This window comes from Populus trichocarpa, chromosome 2 (genome assembly GCF_000002775.5).
Source record: "Populus trichocarpa isolate Nisqually-1 chromosome 2, P.trichocarpa_v4.1, whole genome shotgun sequence".
NCBI classification, from domain to species: Eukaryota; Viridiplantae; Streptophyta; class Magnoliopsida; order Malpighiales; family Salicaceae; genus Populus; species Populus trichocarpa.
This window is the reverse complement of record NC_037286.2, coordinates 11,951,757-11,974,792: the sequence shown is the minus strand read 5'-3', so window position 1 is coordinate 11,974,792 and position 23,036 is coordinate 11,951,757. Positions and strand designations below refer to the sequence as shown.

At 35.1% G+C, this 23,036-nt stretch overlaps 2 protein-coding genes across 3 annotated transcripts; both read right to left on the bottom strand.

Moving 5' to 3' along the window:
- Nucleotides 1-1,931: 1,931 nt before the first annotated feature.
- On the bottom strand, nucleotides 1,932-14,432 carry LOC7494064 ((+)-neomenthol dehydrogenase). 2 transcript variants are annotated; one of them, XM_052450503.1, is made up of 7 exons: nucleotides 14,298-14,432; nucleotides 13,287-13,368; nucleotides 11,147-11,368; nucleotides 10,829-11,075; nucleotides 8,885-8,953; nucleotides 2,769-2,945; nucleotides 1,932-2,526 (listed from the first exon to the last, which is right to left on the bottom strand). In XM_052450503.1, exons 3-7 carry the CDS (start codon nucleotides 11,164-11,166, stop codon nucleotides 2,149-2,151), a joined length of 891 nt encoding a protein of 296 aa, XP_052306463.1. In that variant the 5' UTR covers nucleotides 11,167-11,368; nucleotides 13,287-13,368; nucleotides 14,298-14,432; the 3' UTR covers nucleotides 1,932-2,148. The 2 variants fall into 2 exon arrangements, with proteins under 2 accessions (XP_052306463.1, XP_002301348.2); XM_002301312.4 differs by having other exon boundaries at nucleotides 11,147-11,353.
- A 1,386-nt stretch (nucleotides 14,433-15,818) lies between these two features.
- LOC7494063 (ABC transporter G family member 20) lies at nucleotides 15,819-18,412 on the bottom strand. The gene has a single exon (XM_002301311.4). It carries the CDS (start codon nucleotides 18,221-18,223, stop codon nucleotides 16,001-16,003), a length of 2,223 nt encoding a protein of 740 aa, XP_002301347.2. The 5' UTR covers nucleotides 18,224-18,412; the 3' UTR covers nucleotides 15,819-16,000.
- Nucleotides 18,413-23,036: the final 4,624 nt, after the last annotated feature.

The window sequence follows — 23,036 nt, the reverse complement described above, 5'->3', positions numbered from 1 at the left end:
ACGTACAAAGTAGATTGCAAATAACATAGTGTTACAAAACCATGTCTTTCGTTTTCCTGAATTGTCTAAGCCGTAGAAATCAAACTGTGCATAGTTATCTGCTTTTTGCCAAACACAAACTGTTCTGGAAGGCAAAGTGCAGGAGAGAACACAACACCAGTTAATCTACCTGGACTTCGTTTATCCATTAAAAAGAGATTCATAGAAGTTCAGCACGCACTTCATCAATGCCAAAGACTGCCACTGCCACTGATTCTGTATTTTCCTTACTTCCTAATGAATTTGAAAATCTAGAAGCAGAGGAATTAAAATCCAGTCGCAATAAGTTTTTGGCCGAAAGATCAGTTCGTGCTTCAAAATGGTCTGTTCCAGTTGTGCTTTGCTGTTTCGTACTGCGGATAACAGAAACCTGAGGAAAAAAAAACATTATCAGGAAAACATTATAGGGATTGTTATTATTCACAATTGACAAAGCACGTAATTTGCAACTTAAAAGCCTAGTGGTGCCTAAATAGGTTGCGGCGCTACACCGTGGGACAGGTTAGCCAAAAAAATTTTAACATAAAAAAACAAATTTATAATTCAGGTTATAGATTCGGTTTAGTCTAATAAAATTATTTTATGATAAAAAAATAATAATAAATGAACTAATTTTTTTTTAAAAAGTAATCTTGATAACCTCCATAAAAACAAAAAATACTAAAAGAGAAAAAATCATAAAGCTCAATTTCAAGACAATCTAATATTAAAGGATAAGATTGAAAGAAAAAAAGTTAAAAAAAACATAAAAACAATACGAGTCAATCTGAGTTACTATGTTAAACCTACGATCTGAGTCATAAAGGCCAAATAGCCTCATGAAAAGCAACTAAAAAAGAATTATAAAGACCAATTCAGATATAAAAGGATGAAAAAAAAAAAAAATCAGTTAATAAAAAGAACCCAAAAAAATAAAACACTAGCAAAGTCAGGTAAACCCACCAAACCTTGTGAGCCAGATCATGTGAATAAAATAACCTAATAGAAGATAAAATGAAAAAAACTATGAAGCCTAATTTTCAAACAAACAAATTGTCGAAAGATAAAATAAAAAAATATTAAATCTTAAAAATACAACCTAAAAAAAAGATTTAATTCAACCTGAGCTAACTCGTCAAACCCGCAACCAGGTCATGAAACTTGGATAACCCCGTAGAAATAGAAGTGAAGAAAATTATGAAGCCTGATTTTCAACAAAATCAATGTTTAAGGACAAAATTGAAAAAAAAATCATTGTAAAAAAAAAATCTAAAAAAAAACCGATGTCAAATTAGGTTAACCTTTTAAAACCGTAACCCAGGTCATAAGACCGGGATTATCCCATCAAAAAAATAAAAAAGTCTAATTCCCCCTCAATCTAACGTTGAAGATGAAACTTTTAAAAAATTATTCAAAAAATAACCCAAAGAAAACAAAAGTAGCAATCAAGAAACAAAAACAGTTATATATATATATATATATATATATATATATATATATATATATATATATAATTTAAACAAATAAAATAAATTATAATGTTTTCAAAATAAATTTTTGATATGATAATGTTTTTTTTTAAATGTTTAAGTATCGTCAGGATTTTTTATTCCTTAAAATTTCTATTTTTTTTTTTGTAAAATGATCTCTCTTTAAACATTTTCATTTTTTAAAAAAAATGTTATCCATTTTTTACACCAATTTTCAGTTGATATATGTTTTTATTTTATTTGTTTCTTAGATAATATATAGGTTAGGATTTATTTTAGTGATGAAATAAGTTCTTAGTCCAGTTGAAAACATAACACATTTCAGATTAAAAATTTGTGAATGACTAACTCATTTACCAGTATATACTCCATCCTGGTAAGTATATAATTAATCTGCCATTTGAGATCATTGTCTCAGCAAGCAAAACCAATCAGACATGCGCTGCATTCATGACCATTGGAAAAAAGTCACACTTACGTACTGTTGACCGAATTCTGGAGGATAGCTACAAACTGGCTTGTTCAAGTCCTAGATACACATATATTCTTAGATACACGTATATTCTTAGATATTATTGCTGACAAAGTAAGCAAGAGGGTGTAGGTTTAATTTGTTTCTGTAGAGATGGATAGCATCCGATCAGAAAGGCGACTCCTCCGTCCTATCAAAGAAACAACCAGAAGGACCACCATTAGGCAGCAGAGCTAGCCTAACTACATTTTCAGCACCTTCTTCAACAGGACGTATGCCTGTATTGAAGTTTATATCTGTTTTAACATAACCAGGGCAGACACAGTTGACACAGAAAGTTGGGTGCTTCTTGGCCAGGACCCGTGTGAAGGCACTCATAGCTGCTTTCGAGAGTATATATGCAGACATCATAGCAGGCCAGCCTTCCGTTTCCAAAGAACCCTCTTTGAAATCTTCTAAATACTTGCTCAAAACCTCATCCACTCTCTCTTCTGTAAGGTTTTCAGCATCACCTAGCACTCCTTTAGCCCATTCATTTGATACACCCTGTAAAGACATCACAAGAGAAGTCTGTAATGATTGCTCCTACCACATCAAGTAACATCTAGCAGTGTAGCAAAGCCTGTTTAAGATTTTCAGTGGATGAATGAAGATCTTCATTTCCAGAAGTTTTCTTTCGTTTCAACTTAGTTGGATTTTAACCCAGTCAGAAACTGAAATCATATCGAATGAGTTTCTTCACCAAGAAAACACCGAATTATTTCTTGAGAAGTCTTGAAAGGTATTACCTTCAACTTTCCCATGGAAGAGGAAACATTAACAATTCTTGGTGAATCAGACAATTGGAGTAGGGGAATAAGTGCTTCGGCCATTCTCTTTGCACCATAATAGTTTATTCTCAGGCACTCTTCGGCTAACTCCCAAGTTTGAGTGATAAATTCACTCCAATTGATCTTTGCACCTTCCTGCATCAATGAAATGAAACTCAATCATCTTGGTGTTGGGATATTTCCAGAACTCAAACACACACAATTTACGTGGTTCGGCAACTTGCCTACTCCACGGAGCTACTGGTTTGTATTAATGAAGCTTACAAACAATACAAACAAAGGAGGAGGAGATAAAACTCTCTCAACTCAACTCTACTCTCTCAAGCTCTCTCTATTCTTCTCTGTTCTCTCTTCTCTCTGTGTTTCTCACGCTGCTCACTCTGTTCTTCATACACACACAGCTATACATATACAATTGATGATTGAAGGGGCATGATTGATGCCCACCATTGCCTCCACTTTGTGTCCTCCACCATGTGCCAAGTGGGAGATTAGGTATTCCCACTTGCATATGGTGGGACATTGTTTGTCTCCACTAACTAACAATCTCCCACTTGGAGACAAACAATGAAATCATCATTTATCCTTGAAGACCAACTGAAGTTTTACACAACTTCAGTTTATCAAGTGTAACTCCTTTGGTTAACATGTCAGCTGGATTCTTGCTTCCGCAGACCTTTTCTAGCATCAGTTGTTCATCGTCTAGCAATTGTCGGATGAAGTGATATTTGATCTGAATATGCTTCGTCCTGGAGTGAAATGCTGGATTCTTGGCAAGGAAGATTGCACTCTGACTATCGCTATACAAAGTACCCTTTTCATTCATCTTGCCCAATTCTTTCAGAAAACTCTGCAACCATACGATCTCTTTTGCAGATTCTGAGACTGCAACATATTCAGCTTCTGTTGTTGAAAGAGCGACGATCTTTTGTAAGGTAGAACTCCAGGAAATAGCAGTACCTCCTAGAGTATATACATATCCTGTAGTGCTCTTTCGGCTATCAACATCTCCTGCTAAATCAGCGTCTACAAAACCTTCAAGTTTCAAACCACTAGCTGTGAAGGTGAGACATGTCTCTGATGACCCTTTTAAGTACCTCATGATCCATTTGACCGCCTCCCAATGCTGCTTTCCAGGATTGCTCATATATCGGCTTACAACTCCCACTGCATGGGCAATGTCTGGTCTGGTACAGACCATAGCATACATCAAAGAGCCGATAGCTGAGGCGTATGGAATCTTATCCATGTATCCACTTTCTAGCTCAGTTTTTGGTGACTGGTCTTTGCTGAGCTTGAAATGATTCCCCAGTGGTGTACTTACTGGTTTAGTATTATCCATACTAAACCTGCTGAGAACCTTCTTGACATACTCTGTTTGTGAAAGCTTTAGTACGCCTTTGTCTTTATCTCTGAAGATTCTCATGCCAAGTATTTGTTTAGCAGCTCCCAGATCCTTCATTTCAAACTGTTTTGACAACTGTTGTTTCAGCTTATCAATCTCCTCAATGCTGGATCCTGCAATCAACATATCATCTACATATAATAGTAGAATGATGTAGGAGTTGTCAAAATGTTTGACATAGCAACAATGATCAGCTTGGCATCTTGTATACCCGGAACTGCACATGAAGTTGTCAAACTTCTTGTACCACTGTCTTGGAGCTTGCTTCAAACCGTATAGGCTTTTCTTTAGCTTGCAGACTTGGTTCTCCTTTTCTTGTATTTCAAACCCCTCTGGTTGTTGCATGTAAATGTCTTCCTCCAATTCTCCATGAAGAAAGGCTGTTTTTACATCTAATTGCTCAAGATGTAAATTTTCTGCAGCTACTATCCCCAGAACAACTCTGATTGTTGTGAGCTTCACAACTGGAGAAAATATCTCAGAGTAGTCAATGCCTTTCTTTTGTTGAAACCCTTTGACAACAAGTCTTGCCTTGAACCGTTTACTTCCGTCATGCTCAGTCTTCACTCTGTAAACCCACTTGTTTTGTAAAGCCTTCTTTCCTTCAGGCAGTGTGGTTAGCTCCCAAGTCTTGTTCTTCAGCAACGAACTCATCTCATCCTTCATGGCTAACTCCCACTTGCTTGAGTTTCCATCTTGTAAGGATTCTTCATAAGTTAGCGGTTCACCACCATCTGTCAACAAAATGTAATTCAGTAAAAGTGTGAACCGTTGCGGGGGCTTTATCGTCCTCGAAGACCTGCGAACAGCTGGTTCAATTTGCTCCGCATCTTCTTGTGTAGTAGCGGGTACAGATATGCTTGAGTCTTCTTGTAAAGACTCTTGATTGTTGTTCTGCTCAGTAACATCGGGAAGGCCTTCTAATCTTATGAATTCAGATTCTTGTGGCCTTGTATCTGAATCAGCCTTATCTGTTTCTGCACTTGATCTGGCTTTGTACAGAACTTTCTCATTGAAGATCACGTTCCTGCTTCTGATAATCTTTCTATTCTGATCATCCCAGAACCGAAAGCCAAATTCTTCATCTCCATAGCCGATGAAGAAACATTTCTTGGATTTGGCATCCAACTTGTTGCGAGCATCAGAATCTATATGAACATAGGAAACACACCCAAAGACCTTTAAATGAGAGAGTTGTACCTCTTTTCCTCTCCATACTTCCTCGGGCAGTCTGAACTCCAAAGGAACTGATGGTCCACGGTTGATCAAGTAAACTGCAGTATGAACTGCGTCGGCCCAGAATGTTTGAGGTAACCCTGAATGCAACCTCATGCTTCTAGCTCGTTCATTGATGGTCCTGTTCATCCGTTCAGCAACGCCATTCTGTTGCGGTGTGCCTGGAACGGTCTTTTCCATTCTGATACCATTGACAGCACAATACTCTTTGAAACCTCCATCAATGTATTCTCCTCCGTTATCGGATCTCAAGCATTTCAACTTCAGACCTGATTCAGTCTCAACCATAGCCTTCCATTTCTTGAATGTTTCAAACACATCAGATTTATTTTTCAGAAAGTAAACCCATACCTTCCTGCTGAAATCATCAATGAAAGTCACGTAATACCGAGAACCTCCAAGAGATGCTACTGGAGCCGGTCCCCATAAATCTGTGTGTACCAGCTCTAGCTTTCTTGGTCTTAAAGTCCTGCCAACCTTCAAGAAACTGAGCTTTTTCTGTTTTCCAAGAACACAGCTTTCACAAATGTCTAGATCGACATTTTTTAATTCTGCCAGTTTTCCCTTCGACTGAAGTATCTTCATCCCCTTTTGACTCATATGGCCGAGTCTACAGTGCCATAGATGTGCTTGATTTTCTGCTTCAGTAGAGGCAATAATGTCTGCAAATCTTGTGGTCATATACAGGGTGCCGGTTTTCTTTCCACGAGCCAAAACCATTGCTCCCTTTGATACCTTCCACATACCTCCAGAAAAAAGGATTGAATGACCACTATCATCAAGTTGTCCGACCGAGATCAGCTTCTTCTTTAGATCAGGAACATGCCTTACATGTTGCAAGGTCCATATAGATCCATTCATTGTCTTGATTTGTACATCTCCTAAACCCACAATATCCAATGGTTGTCCATCGGCCAGATAGACTACACCGTGATCTCCAGCAATATAGTTTTGCATCATTTCATGGTGTGGTGTACAGTGAAATGAAGCACCAGAATCAAGAACCCAATCATCAACAGGACTATGCACAGCAAGAATCAAAGCATCTTGCACCTCATTTGTGGTAGCGTTTGCAGAGTCAGCTTCAGGTTTTTTTGGTTTTGTGCAATTCCTCATGAAATGACCAGGTTTGCCACAATTCCAACATTCAACCTGCTTTCTGGGTCCAAACTTGCTTTTACTTCTATATCTTGATTTTGATCTGCCTCTGGATAAGCCTCTATCATGTCTCCTCCCTCGAGTGTTGATGTTGAGAGCTGATCCTGAGCTTGAACTTTCACCCGAGTCTTTCCTTCGCACTTCTTCAGCCAAAATCAAGTCTCGAATGTCATCATACTTCAGTTTGGATTTTCCAGCTGAATTGCTCACGGCTGTCCTCATACCTTCCCAACTGCTTGGAAGTGAAGCTAGCAAGATGAGTGCACGAATCTCATCATCAAACTCAATCTCAACAGATGATAATTGATTTGTGATGGTATTGAAGTTGTTGAGGTGTTGCGTAACGGAAGTGTTTTCGACCATCTTCAAGTTAAACAACTTTTTCATCAGGTGCACTTTATTATTTGCTGATGGCTTCTCATACATCCCAGACAAGGCTTCCATCAATCTTGCAGTGGATCTTTCTTTCGTAACATTGTGAGCAACTCTTCTTGATAAGGATAACCGGACAATGCCCAGAACTTGTCTATCAAGAAGTAGCCAATCTTCTTCTTGCATATTTTCTGGTTTACTCCCCAACAAGGGAAGATGAAGTTTCTTCCCATATAGATAATCCTCAATTTGCATTTTCCAGTATCCAAAATCTGTCCCGTCAAATTTTTCAATTCCAGCTGCTTTTATTTCATCTGCCATTTTTACTACTTCTCCGATTCGAATTTCCCAAATCTGACCTTACAGATGTGTCCGGAACAGCCGAAAACCTTGGAAATGACACTGAGATCACCCCAATCGGACTTCGGATGGCTCAGATTTTAGCAATCAAAGTTTTGAATTAACGGACGGTGCAGATGCAGCCGCGTGTCAACCAGAGTACCGCCTGCGTCGCACCGGATCAAAACCTCAGTAGCGGTTCTGATGAAGCCACGTGTCAGCAGATTAGGTCCTGCGTCACACCGTATCAAAACTCAGTAACGGTTATGCTGAAGCCACGTGTCAGCAGATTATGGCCTGAGTCACACTGGATCAATACTCAATAGTGGTCCTGATTTAACCACGTGTCAATTGATTGGATCCTGCGTCGTACTGGATCAAAACCCCTCAACGGTTATGATGTAGCCACGTGTCAGAATATCAGCTTCTGCGACACATCGGAACAAAACTCAGAGATGACGTGTCAGGTGACGTGGCAGGTGACGTGGCAGGTGACGCGGACGTGGACCGTACGGCTGTGATGACGTGGCGGGTCAGCCCGACCCGTTTTGCAGAAGCCGGGCGAAGATGGAGCGTGGCGCGCGTACGGCGCGTTGGTGCGCGTGGGCAGTCTGGGCGTCGGCGCGTGTTGGCGCGTGCGGGCATGCAGGACGTCGGTTCTTCGCCGGGTTTGCAACAGTGGATTCGTCCGGTTGTCCTCTACACGATGGTATGTTTAAAAACACGTTTGGAGAACTTTGATTTTTGAGTTTGGATCAAACACCCTCTTTGTCAAGAACAAGCTCTGATACCAGTTGTTGGGATATTTCCAGAACTCAAACACACACAATTTACGTGGTTCGGCAACTTGCCTACTCCACGGAGCTACTGGTTTGTATTAATGAAGCTTACAAACAATACAAACAAAGGAGGAGGAGATAAAACTCTCTCAACTCAACTCTACTCTCTCAAGCTCTCTCTATTCTTCTCTGTTCTCTCTTCTCTCTGTGTTTCTCACGCTGCTCACTCTGTTCTTCATACACACACAGCTATACATATACAATTGATGATTGAAGGGGCATGATTGATGCCCACCATTGCCTCCACTTTGTGTCCTCCACCATGTGCCAAGTGGGAGATTAGGTATTCCCACTTGCATATGGTGGGACATTGTTTGTCTCCACTAACTAACACTTGGCAGCTATATGCATCACTGTCAATCATACAAGAGAAGGAATTTTCGAGGTGATAACATGATCCTGTCTGCCTATCCCACAAATCTGGAAAAAGTCTTGTATAGTAAATCTGATCTAAACAGCACATGTAATGGCCGCATATGTCTAAGAAAATGAAAAACACAGATATAAGCAATAATCTTTACCAACACATGCATGATCCTATATGAATTACTGAGAGAAAATATAGCGAAGACTGGAGATTCCAGGAAATTCTTAGATCTTGTCTAATACAAAAGTTTCAGCCTCGACATCACTCTTCTGACAGGTAAGAAGTCTAACCTCAATTGACGGTAAAGCTAATTACTCTTCCTTTGAACTTCATCAAACATCTTCATTTAGAGACTTACCTTACCCGAAATGGCAGCCTTTAAAGCATCCCCATCTGTTTTGACTCCACCTACTCCTGCATTGTTCACCTGTGCATAGTTCCAACATTTTCATCAGACAATGGAGTCGGAACAGAAAATAGTCAAATACAATATACTGACAGATGAAAACCTGTTGGTAAATAACAATAATTTTTACCGAAGGAATATTACCTTGCTATTTCTCTTGTTATTCACCGAGAATAATTTTCCATCAGAGAATACCGAGGGAATAAAAGTTGGAAATCAAGAAATGAAAAAAAACAAGAAAAAGAAAAATAATGTGTCATTATCATGAACAAAAATACCAAGGGAATATGCCCGTTCCTAATACCCGTCGGTAAATCCATCGATAATATTTAAGTTATAACCTGATAGACGACCCTCCCTCTACCCCTCCCTAATTTCTTCTTCTTCTTCCTTTTTATTCTACAAAAAAAAAAAAAAAACCCCACACAAACACACACAACACCCCTATATTTTGTCACAAATCAAGCTCCCATCATCACAAATCCAGCCACCCCAATACTCAACCTATCAGTATATCCTTGGTCTGGTTTAATATTTTTGAAAGATTTGTCACATCAAGTAAGCAAAACTATCCATTTTTTTTTGTAACTTATTTTTAAAATGTTAATTTGTTTTTTGGCATTTTGATGTAATATATGTAGTTTATTTGTGTGTTTACTTGTTTTATAGTTTTTTATGTAGAAATTTATTGTATGAATATATCATTTATACATATTAGGGTTTCTTTGAGATTTTAAAAATTATATTTGTTTGTCATTTGATGAATTTAATTTAATTTTGTAACTTGGGTGTTTTATAATGAAATAAATAATGACTTATTTAATGAGTACGTTTCACATTTTATCAATTTTATTGTTAAGTTGAAAATTTTGATAAATTTGAAGGAATTTGAATTTTTGTAGAAAATTGATAATGATTTAAGGGTACTATCAAAATAAATTGAATAAGTTTAAGTTAAACCAATGATAACTAATTATTTGGGTATTGATAATTTTTTTTAGTTCATATTAGTAATTAATACATGTTGTCATTAATATTTTATATAGGTTTCATATAATTATGGATGATCATTGTTACATGTATCAAGTTTCACCCGAAAAATTATGCAGGATAAATTATTATAATGAGATTGAAGGTTTTATACTTATACTGTCAAGGACAAGGTATGTAATCTAATCATCAACAGTGATATCCATAAAAATATGGTGTTGGCTGAGGTAGTAGATAAGTTGCAACTTAAGATAGAAAAAAAAATCACATGCCCTACAAACTAAATTGACTTAATTAAAACAATAAGATAATCATAGATAAGTACTGTTTTGTTTTGTTTTGTTTTCTATAAAGAATATTTTAATAGTTTTTGATGTGATATGGTTACTATAAATGTGTCATTAACTATTAGGCGGGTCACGGAAATATGATACAAATGTTATACATGGCAAACAACGTAACGCGTATACCTTCAATGTAAAGGGAAATCTTTTACATTAAAGGTAAGAAATCTTTTCACATTTCACAATTTTATATTAATGAATATAAAGTCTGATCCGACTGTTAGCTTAGGATGAAATTTTGCTTAGAGATTCTAAATGCATTGTTTACTTTTGGGTTGACATTCCTTGGTCATCGAAGGTTGAGAAGGCCTTCAAATAAAAGCCCAAACATTATTATTCAGGATTTATAATATTTTCTTTGTTGATTTAGGTTTATTTTTTTATTTGGTTTAGAATTATTATTTTCAACTTTGAGTAGAATGTTTTTCCTAGTATATAAGCAGAATTGCTATATATAATATAGAGTTTTGATTAGATAAAATATTGAAAAAAAATTTAAATTTGAGTTTTCGAAGAAGAACAAGAAATCTAGAGCATTGAAGAAACTAGGCTTTAATCATACCAAGATATCAAGCTTTCCAAATTGGCTTTTGATGAAATCTGCCAAAGAAGCGATACTGTTGATATCGGCCACATCAAGTTGATGAAAAACCACAAAATCGGAGAGGCCAGACTCCTTGAGCTTTTGAACAGATTCAAGGCCTCTCTTCTCATTTCTGGAAGTCAAGACCACCACAATCCCTTTAGAAGCCAACTGCCTACAAATCTCGAACCCAATACCCTTGTTTGCTCCTGTAACCACTGCATAACTGAAAAATAAAAAAATTGTCACCAAGAAGCAGCAGCTATTATTGGGGTTATGCATGTAATGAAAGAATACCTCTTGGTTGCTTCTGCCATTGATGATAGGATTTGAGAACTCAAGAGTGACACAAGCTTGAAGTCTCTTTGTCCACAGTAATGGTTTTGCAGCTTCGATCCACGGTTAAGGTAATCTCTTGCCTTATTTATGCTATCATCAAGTAGTACCAGTCCAAGTTTCCGTAGCCCGACAAGAAGAAAAAATCGCAAACTGGACAACTCTTGGCTGGAATGAGGACCACTTAACCAATGAATGGATTATGAGAGATGAACGTAGCACCATAAAAAAAAATACAGACGGCGTCATAATTCATAAATCGTGTTACCACCTAGTTTACAGTAACTAAGAATTCTAACTAGTAATTAAAGATTCTCAGTTAAAGAGCTGATTATATTAAAAAGAAAATACATCTTTAAAGTATATATCATACCTAAAATAAGCTATTTTTATATTCTAAACTTGTGATGTTATATTTATTATATTATGCCTTTCTAATTATTTGTCTAAACTTAGACCTAAGTTTTTTTAAAAGTAATTTGAAATCTGGGTGGGATTGAAGGCCCAATCCTCCTGAAATTACAGACATTGAACTCGTAAGATGATGAATATTTAGATCATGGGTTATCACTTATCCTCAATGGACTTTTGGGGTCACATAAACTTAGTCCAAATCAACTAATAATATATTATAAAATGTTTAGAAAAAAAAAGGAATAATAAAAAGGAATGAATAAATAAATAAATAAATAAAAGAAAATTCTAGCATGCATTATTTCTAAAATAAAAAAATAAACATAAAATAAAATAAAAGATATAAAATATAAGGACATGTTAAATATATATTTTTTTACTTTTTTTTGTTTTATTATATTTTTAAAAAATATTATCACCTTAAAGGTGATTTTATTGGTAGGATAACGAGTCATTATCTATAGAAAAAGTAAGTTGGAAAGGTATTGCAAGGCATCCATCACCTCACGGATTCGGATTCACTTCTAAAAAAAACATTTTATTCATTACGGACATGAACACACAAACACAAAATCAAAGACTCTTAAATTTTTTTTTTACGAAAAACCTCATTTTTTTTTATCATGGTTTAGAAACAAACAATTACATGCACAAACACACAAACATGAAATCAAAAGACCCCTTCTTTTTTACGAAACTTTCCTACCATTTTTTTTTAAAAAATTATATTCACTTCTAAAAAGACATTTTATTCATTTCGGACAGAACACACAAACACAAAATCAAAGTGTCAAGACCCGATTCCCGGATTCATGATCAGTACATAGATAATATTTCTCTCTAAGGTTCCATACCTATGCGAACCCAAACTTACATACAAACTTATCATTCAAATAACTCAATCAGAGTTCAACGCAGTACTAATAACAAAATTAACTTCATAATATAATTTGATTGTCTTAATACAAAAGTTAATATAAATTCATAGTTGTGGAGCACTAACTAAACATAAAGGAAAAGTACAAATTTCAACAAAAAAACAGGTTTTGAAGGTCCAATAAAAGTGACCCGCTAACAAATTATAAGCCTGAAAAGATAAATAATGAGAGGGTAAGTTCAACAACTCAGTGAGTAGATAACGTTCAATACACACACACACACACAAAAGATAATACAACAATGAGGAACATATATATAATTACGGCTCTAGTTTCTTATAGGAAGGTTTCTCAAATAGGCCATAATAAGAATATCATAAGGTAAAACTCGTTAAAAAATCAAAATGCAATGAGAATGATGCTCCGTAATGTGGGATGATCAGTCAACACAGGTTGGTTACTCCTCCAACCAACTAGGGTTCAGATACGATGTGCACAAAGACTAACATTACCCTGTTAGCATGTGTATTTTGACTGGCATACCATACGTTCATAATCATAATCAAATAGACATATTCATATCTCAAGGCTTAACTCATGACATCAATCAAATGAAGAGCTATCAATTCAAAAATCAATTCAAAATATATATTGGTTCATATCAAGAATTCAGATTTAACAATTGATCATGCTTTATCGTAACAAGAACAATAATCAACATATTTATTATCAAAAAGCATGATCCAGTTCATATTAACAACTCAAATATTTATAATATTTCTCATGCATATGGGAAATTATCCACTCACCTGACTCGAAAACAAACAGAACTCGAAAGTAGATACCGAAAGAAATCCTACTAATGTCCCGCCGGTTGAATATCAGGATTGTCTGAATACAAAGGAGACATTCAAAAACGACTCAAAAGAACATACAACCTATTTAATACACTTAACTAAGGGTCTATTCCATAACCATATATGTTATTAAACTAAACTAGTCATTTTTTCCAAAAATCCAAAAATTAAACGGTTTTACTGAAATCTAATTCATAAGAAAACAATTAATAAAACTTGATAATAATTCACTAAATAACCCTCAATTGTTCATCAAACCAATCTGAAAAATCTAATATTACAGCTAGGGACCAATCTGGAATTTTATCATATTTTTAGGGGTCAAATTGTAATTTTTGTCAAATTGAAGGACCAAACTAAAAATATCATAAATTCATGACTATACTAGAATTTTGCCCATAATTCACCTCAATTCTGTCCAGAATCTCTAATTAGGCTCCAGGGACCATTCTGGAATTTTATCAAATTTGTAGGGTCAAACTGTAATTTTTGTCAAATGGGAGGACCAAATTGAAAGTATTATAAATTCATAACTATACTGGAATTCTGCCCATAATTCATCTTTTATTATGTCCAGAATCTCGGATTATGCTACAGGGACCAATCTGTAATTTTCCCAAAGTTTGAGGACTAAACTGTAATTTTCACAAATTGAGGGACCAAACTAAATTTTTGTCATCTTCAACCTCAAACCCAGAATTTTCATAGATCACCTACTGTTATATCAAGTTTTCTAACTCAACTTCATTCATTTAAACAAATTATAACTCAAAATCATCATCTTTACCTAAAATCTTTCAAAATCAACTAAATAACTCATTACTCATAACAATCAACCCATAACATTCAAATCAATTCATCAATTAAATCCAAAATACAATCTTCAAAACCCTAATATTCAACAAAACAAAAATTTAAAGCTAAAAAAAAACTCATTTATATATATCAAAATCAAAATCTTACCTTCAAACTTATTTTCTCTAGCTCTCTTCTCCTTCCTTTTATCTTTCTCTTTTTTCTCTTCTTCTTCTTTTCTTTTTCTTCTCTCCTGTCGTCTCTCACTCTCAAATTTCAGATCACTCTTTCCTTTTCTTTTTTTTTCCTCTCTATTTATACTTATCAAATTTTATTTAATTACCATAATACCCTTTATTCATTTATATTTACTTCTAAGCCTCCAAGGGCTTTATTGCTTTTTTCTATTCATTTTTATTTTCAAAACATTACACAAAGACTCATAATTTTTTTTTTACGAAAAACCTCTTTTTTTCATGGATTAGAAACAAACAATTACATGCACAAACACACAAACATGAAATCAAAAGACCCCTCCTTTTTTACAAAACTTGACTACCATTTTTTTTTAAAAAAAATTATACACAAACATATGCACAAAGATATGCAGTTCATGATTCTAACCATATTTGTCAAAACATTATTCACACATGACAATTATTTTGCAGTTTCAACCATATGTAAACTCTGAATGCAGGATGCATGTAAATCAAAACATATTTGTACATATGAAAATCTCAGCACTCTCACATCTCAACATCCCCAAAAAAATTTAAACTTACATCAATTATCAAAGCCCCGTCAAAATATTGCATTTAGATACAAATCATTAAAAAAAAAGAGGGTAAATCACATGGGATTGAAGTTAATCTCTTGAGAGCTGCTGGAACTTGACCGAAAACCGCTGGAATTGGGTGGAACCGAAAGGGGCAGTAGTGGCGCTTGGAGTGTACGCACTGACTGATTGAACACAGGCGGAGGATGCTCCTCAAGCGCTGCCTCTGACTTCGAAGTGGATTTGCAAAAGTATGGAGACTGGAATTCAGAACTGTTGTGGCTGAATTTCCGGCAGAGAGGATGGAGACTGGAATTCAGGACTGCTGTGGTTGAGTTTGTAGCAGAGAGGAGAGGATCTTGGTTGTCATTGGCAAGGAGATTGGACTAAGATGATGGCGGCGGTCTAGTTAAGGTATACCAGTGAGTGACAGGGACTATTCTAAGCAATAATGTCAAACTGACCAAGTGTGACATTGGAAAAGCCCATCAAGTAGTGTAGACAACTGATGAAACACCAAGTCAGAGATTTTATGATTATTCAATACGTTTAGATATGCAACTTCATGTAATTGATTTAAACCAGTTTCAAGTCCCCAACGCCCTTTCCCCATCCGCAGAAAATCTTGAGGCTGCTAAAGCATCAGAGTCTAAATACTTTGCCCAACCCTGCATTGTTCCCCTGCACAGATTTCCAGCAGGTATATTGCATTTGACTGTTGCTATTGCTTTAGCAAATCCTATCAATAACCATTAGTTTATTTCCAGTCATGTGAAGAATCCATATCCTCAGTTATCATACAAAGTCATTATTAATGTTTCAAAAAACATTGATGGGTAGCATGATTTATTCCAAAATTTTCCGAATCGTCCATGGCCAGTCAATTGTTCTCTACTGATTGAATTACATCAAACTTGATCATGAATTTTGAGAAAGATAGTTTCTGAATGATAAATGAACAGATACAAAATAAGCCTCCTAAGAATATGAAGAAAAAGGAAAGCTGTGAGCATGCCTTGGGTTTTTTTTTTCCTGGTACAGAAGCCAAGAACCATCAATGGATTTTATAGTAATCAATAACTAGCATGAGAATAATTTAACTCCTCTTGTTCTTGCTACCAAACAACAAAGCAAAGTAAAATAGAATCCTGAAGAAAAACCCCCAAGCGATAGTGATCCACAAGCAGTTCCATTTGCTTATATCTGTTATCCCTTGTTGCCTAAGAATATCTGCTCCCGTGACTACACAGGTGTTTCCTGTAATGTTCATGCCCAAAGTGTTGCTAATGCTCTTCAACATGTTCAATTTCAATGAAATTGGCACTGCGGCAAGAGGTGTGGTATCAAACATTTGCACGCCCCTAACAAAACATTTAGTTGGATCATGAAATTCATTTTGCAAAGCTGCCTCATATGGATATTTCACTAGAGAAATATAGTGAAACCATAACCAAAACGAAGGAATTCGATCTCGAGAGATAAAGAACCCACTGAAGAGAAGAAAGTAGGCCAAAATGGCAACCACAATGGTGAAACCCAGCATAACATGAGAGACAACTCCTGAAAGAAACGTAACAAACGAACTTCCAGCCCAAAATGCAGACAAGATTGTGAAGAAGAAGAAGCAGAACCCAGAAAACCCACCATCGAGTCTTACTGCCCAGAATGTTGTTGCGGCAAAGGCAATAGAAAGTACAACCAGAGAGGGAATCGAGATTAGAGAGTGAGCAAGAACGTAGGATGAGCGACGATAAGCATTGTAGGCGGTTTCCCTCATGAAAATATAACGTTCTTGCAGAAAGGCAGGGATAGATTCTGCACAGGTGTAGTAAGTAGTGGACATGGCAAAAGCAAAAAATCCCAATCGCTCTTGCGCACCTCTAGGAGAGTTGTCAAGATGATAAAAAACGGTGGCCAGGATTATACCAGTAACAAGAACAGCACCAAGGCGAATTCCAAACAATTCAGGCATTCTTTTTGCATTTAGTAACGATCTTTTGCTTATAACCATCATTTCAATCCAAAGTGGATTGGCAAAGGTTGGAACTGAAGATGTCAAGCTTGAATTATTTGGGGCACCAGAGACCAGTTTGCCTCTCGAAATGCTGGCACTTATTGCGTCCTTAAGTGAAAGCTTGGATGCGTTGAAGTTTTTGTTCTTGGGGTTTTTCATGACTTGCCATGACTTGTTGAATTCAACAAGCGTCTTGGTTCCTTCTGGAGCTTCTTCAAGTTCACGAATCAAATCCAAAGCAAACTCAGTTCGGTTCTCATTCTCAGGAATTGGATGTCCAAACTGAGAAAAGAATTCTGGAAGACTTCCTGGAGAGCCAGCATATACTGTTTGTCCATGTGAAAGAAAGATCAGACGGTCAAGTAAGGTCAGAATTCTGTAACTTGGTTGGTGTACGGACATGATTACAATGCTTCCTCTTTGTGCGATGCGCTGCAAGACCTTAACAACCATGAAAGCACTAGTTGAATCAAGCCCTGAAGTTGGCTCATCAAGAAACAAGAGAATTGGGTCGTGAACAATGTCAATTCCAATAGAGACTCTTCTTCTTTCACCTCCTGACACGCCTCTATGTCCTTCATCTCCAATCACAGTATTGGCTGCATTACGCAGGCCTAATTGATCAATCAAGGCCTGAACTCTTGCTTTCTTTTTCGACTTGGAGAGGGAGCGAGGAAGCCTGAAATCGGCCGAGAACATTAGCGTCTCTTCCACAGTAAGCATAGGAAACAAAAGATCATCTTGCATAACATAAGCAGATATCACTTTCAATAGCCTTGACTCCAAGACCTCACCATTCAAAGTCACAGAACCTTTCAAGCTCTCCTTCGCAATTCGGTCAGCAAGTGCATCAATCAATGTGGATTTACCAGACCCGCTAGCCCCAAGAACGGCCATAATTTCCCCTTCTCTTGCTTCTCCTGAAATATCATTCAACAAAACCTTCATGCCAGAAGTATCCGAAGAACCAAGTGAAGAGTCCTTTCCACAGAATGGAAACGACAGTTTTTGGTTAACTTTGACACTGTATATCAAGTTGTTAAAAGAAAGGACAAAAGGGGTTAATGGTGGCATAGAGCTACAAGCAAATCCTAGCTCAAGGACTTGATGCTGATGGACGGGAGTGCTGTAATTGGATGTGTCGCTTTGCGCATCGTCTACACGCTTTAGGAGCTCGGCAAGAGTGGGAGAAAGAGATGGTTTGGATCTTCTAGGATAATTTTGGAGCTCCATTTGGTGGTTGTTATGGTTAAAGGGTGGCAGTCCTTTTCCTTGTGACATGTTTGAATGTCCTGAATCGGACATTTGTGAATGTTCGGTCCTTGCACCACTGCTTTTGCAGAGAGTTTATAGAGAGGGAGGGAGAGGAGTTTAGTAGGTTTGGTGTATCAAGTGTCCAACCATGGTACAGAGTATATAGTAGGTGAGAGAAGTTGTAGAGAAGAAGAAGGTGACCCAGTCAACTCGTATTTGGATAAACTCACTCAAGCGAAGGATCAGGTGGCAACATGAATTAATTAAATAGTTTTTCTTGTATAGTCGTGAGACCAAACCAATCTGTTTATTTTCTATTCATTATCAAATTTTTTTATATATATTGGAGATCTTTGGTAGATAAAATTCCCAAAATCATTTCTCTGTAAAAAGAAATACAATAAGTCGAATGGAAAAGGTTAAAACTTGAAAGATTTGTATAACCAATTCAGGTAGGCAGTCAAAATCAAACAAAACCTCTCATATCATGAATTGTTTCTTCCTGCTAATAACAATGTCCACTTATTAAAACTTCCAGGCCAGTCTAAAGATTTTTATTAAAAAATATCTATAATAGAAGGTGATTTCATTGTTCATCTGACTTCATCTTCATCACCTCATAACACACTGGATTTCAATTGTGTTTTTTGTTTTTGTCTTTTAATTTTTTTTCCTGCTTCGGTTATTAATTTTTTTTAATTTTATTATTCTACATCTTATTACAAGGTGCTCGATTTTACATGAAAAATTCGGTTTTATTACCTAAGAAAATTTAAAAATTCAAGGATAAAAATTGACAATGAGGTAAGAAAAGATATTTTTCCTTTTTAGATACTATTCATCCAGTTTTTTTTTTAATTGCCGGTAAGATTTTTCCAATTTTATTTTTGATCTCTTTAGTTTTGAACTTTTATATTTTGATCCAAAAATTTATTTTATTCACGTTCAGTCCTTCAATTTGAAATATGAGAGAGATAAAGGGTCTCTAGAAAGCAGTGGAAAAAAAAGTGATTGGTTTTCCAAATTCAGTAAGTAAAGAAGTCAAATTTGATGTCACTGTTTTTTCTCTTGACGAGATGAATGTCACTAAAATATTTTTTAATTTTCATATTGCTGGAAAAAATAGATTGAAACTGAGAAAATTTGTATTAATTTAGTTTTATTTTTTTGAACTGATTTATGGATGTTTTGAGTTGAAAATTGATTTATTGAGATAGTAAAGGTGTTTATTAAATATTTTTAAATTAAAATAAGTTAAAAATAAATTTTTAGATTAAAAAAACCCTAGCTTTATTTTTCAACCACTTCTTCTATGGCTAGAATTTGAACTGACAGACAAAGGCATCATTTATCTTTTACAAATAAATAGCGGACCAGGGGTGAAGACAAGGTGGCTAGTGGGGCCTGGATCCCTAAACTAATAATAACAATAATAATTAAAAAAAAACTTAATTTTAATATTATGATAGGTTTTTATTTAAAAAACAATGCTCATAATTAAAAAAAAAAAAAACATGCTTCCCTTCAAACAGTCAAGAGATGCATTGATAAGGAAATGAAGTTTAGGTTGAAGAAATATTTTCTTCCTCAATAATTTTATATGTTGTCTTTTCTAAAAATATTTATTTTTATAATCATATAATTAAATAAAAAATAAATTTTAAAAAAATAAAGTTATTAAACTCAATAAAGACCATGATCTAAATCATAGGTTAAACGAGTTAACTTGATTTAACCTGGATCAATTCAATGCGTCATCATTTTATTTTTTTATATATAAAAAACATTTAATTAAAGTCAATTTAATTTTTTTAAATCAACCTGGATTTTGACCGGGTGAGCTAGGTTAAGTTGGAAACAATTTACCTCAACTTAGTACAATTCAAAGATCGTATCATGGGTTAAACGAGTTAACTTGATTTAACCTGGATCAATCCAATGCGTCATTATTTTATTTTTTTATATATAAAAAACATTTAATTGAAGTCAATTTAATTTTTTTAAATTAACCTAGATTTTGACCGGGTCAACTAGGTTAAGTTGGAAACAATTTACCTCATCTTAGTACAATTCAAAGATCGTATCATTGGGTAACAATGTTGACGATTTCCTGGGTTTAATATCACTACAAAAAGAAAAGAAAATCCTTGCGGTGCGTGGGCCACATATAACCAAGACAAAAGGTATCGATCTTACTTCCAGAAGCAAAAATAAGAATTAATGCACCGATTACATCACTTGAGAGTGGCATCAACATGCCATTGTCTCTCTATAACAAGAAACCTCAATAATAGTAGACGTGTGCAATTGATTTCTTGTATCTGCTAACCTTTCATTTGTTCCTTGTTGCTAGCTAAAGACTATCTAAGCGGTGAACCTACACTTCCTAATCCCTTTACTACACGCCTTCGTTACCTCACGAAACCCCCCACATGGCGATGGCTCATATGACTCTACTTTTCTCATCACCTCACTTGAAATCCATGCCTTTTTAAATAAAATCACAGCACAGGGCTGGCTTTATGGGAGTGTTAGGTATGGATGTTATATCTACTGTGGACTGGAAAGCGTTGGGGTGTTCATCTGTTCTGGACTCAGTACTGCCAAAGAGATTGAAGAAAAGTCTAAAAGTGGGAGGTTCTTCTTGCCCCATTTCTATATATATATATATATATATATATAGTCAGTGGGTCCTTGATTGAATGCATAATTATCAAACTGTTTGATCCAATCAAGATAATTAATTGATCACGTCATTAGGTCCACTTGTATCAGCTTTTTTCTATGTTCTTAGTGAAACACGAAAAAGAAAAGGAAAAGAAAGGATTTCACTTTGTTCTTTAGACATGGTTGGACTCCAACCAGGTTCATTGGATCATCTTCATTTGATCAAATTATTAGATTATTAAATCAAATCGTCGAATTTTGACAGTACTGGTTTAACGAATAAAGAGTGGGTTTGAAAACTATATTTATGAGCAAGTAGTGTGAATTGTCTGTCCATAGGCCATAGCAACCATTAAAATTAATAATTGCAGGAATTTAAGTGCTATAACCAGTAATATCGAAGTATCCACAGCTATACATGCAAGAAAATCAACGTGTTATTAAATAGGTTCACCAAATTCGTGCCGTGCTATATAGCAAAACTCAACAAGCACACTTCAATGGCTAAACCAAAAACAACAGTTAGTTATCAAGTACATTTTGAATAACTATTAGTGCACAATGTCGTTGTGTGCATGGTACCGTTGAATGCCAGATCTTCCCTCTAGATCGAGGGGATTTTAATTTGGATGTGTTGGAATTAATTATAAAATTATAATCTGAAAGGTTTCGAAGTCGTCATTTAGTATTATGATCACTAGAAAACATACTGGCTTGCAAGAATATGGATAAAATGACTAGTTATGCATGAGAAAAACACATCACCTCTAGTAAACCCTACCTATTGTAAGTTGTATTATTAATTAATTATTTATCTTTATTTTTTCTAAATCATGTTTCTATTTGTTGGTCTGTCTAAGATTAAAAAAAGATTCTCCTTAATAAGAAAGTTCTTATCTTATAAATTTGAGGTAGATCTTTCTTGATAAGGAGATTTTTATCTTTATAGGCTCAAGACAGATCCTTCTTTGTAAGGATGTCTCTACCTTATTAAGCTAAAATCTAATAATTTTAAGGCCCAAATTTTAATTGAGTATTTATTTTTATTTTGTGTCTTTAATACCTGAGGATATACTTTATAGTGTAATTTTATATCTCAAATATTAAAGTCTATAATTAATTCTTAACATTTTATTTTTGTTAATTCATTTAATTTAATACTGGAATATGCATTACGTTGTAAAATTCATACCCCAAATATTAGTTAAACAAATTAGGTTTTGTGGTATTTTTTAGATTTTGGCCAAATATTAATGGATAATCACAAATTTGTTATGATAATTATTAATTGATTTTTGTATTTTTTGAGTATGATAATTATTTTTTAATAAAATATGCATGAAAAGTTTCTTAATTTAGCCATATGCACAAAAAAATTGTTTTTGTATTTTTTTAAAATAAGGGATTTTGAATTTTTTGTATTTTTCTAAAATTTGAAAGAAAAACATGTATATTTAATATCGAGTCAGTATCTTATAGTGTAAGTTTACAACCCAAATATTAAATCAAATAGTTGAAAAATATGCAAGGGTTCCACAAATAATTTTAAAATGATTCCTGAATTTTTTTCATAATTTTTGGAAATCATTTGAGGTTTCTTTGGTAATGGATAAAAAATTCAAAAGAGAAAAATATATAATTAAGGCTAAGATCGTGTTTGCTAAACACGGCCTTAATAAGGAAAAAATGGTTTTTTTCTTGCAAAATTAGAACGGGCCAAACAAGATCTTAAAGTCTTATGGGTCAGCCCAGCCATATAACCTAGGCTTGGTAGGCCCGGGCCACAAACAAGAAAAAAAAAAACACAGATTCAATTTCAAACTAGATTTTACAAAATAGGCATAAAGATATATAAAATTATTGTTCAGGCAAAATTTTGAGGATGGATCATCACAATCGTCATGATTTTTTGATTTTGTGAGATTTCATTCTTTTTAAGCCTTTATAATCTTAAATTAATGATTAACAAACTTATACTTAAACGAATATGTAAGCTTATATGTAAGAACCAACAATCTATTGAACCACTTGAAAATAATGGACCCAAAACAATCTTAGATTATCAATGCACTCACTGAACCTCTCTCGTCATCTCATTTTATATTTCTACAACCAAATTTGAATGCGGTGCCTACCCCGTTCAATTTGCAGGGGAGTATTAAAGCAATATAATCAAACATAACTCCAGACCCAGCTA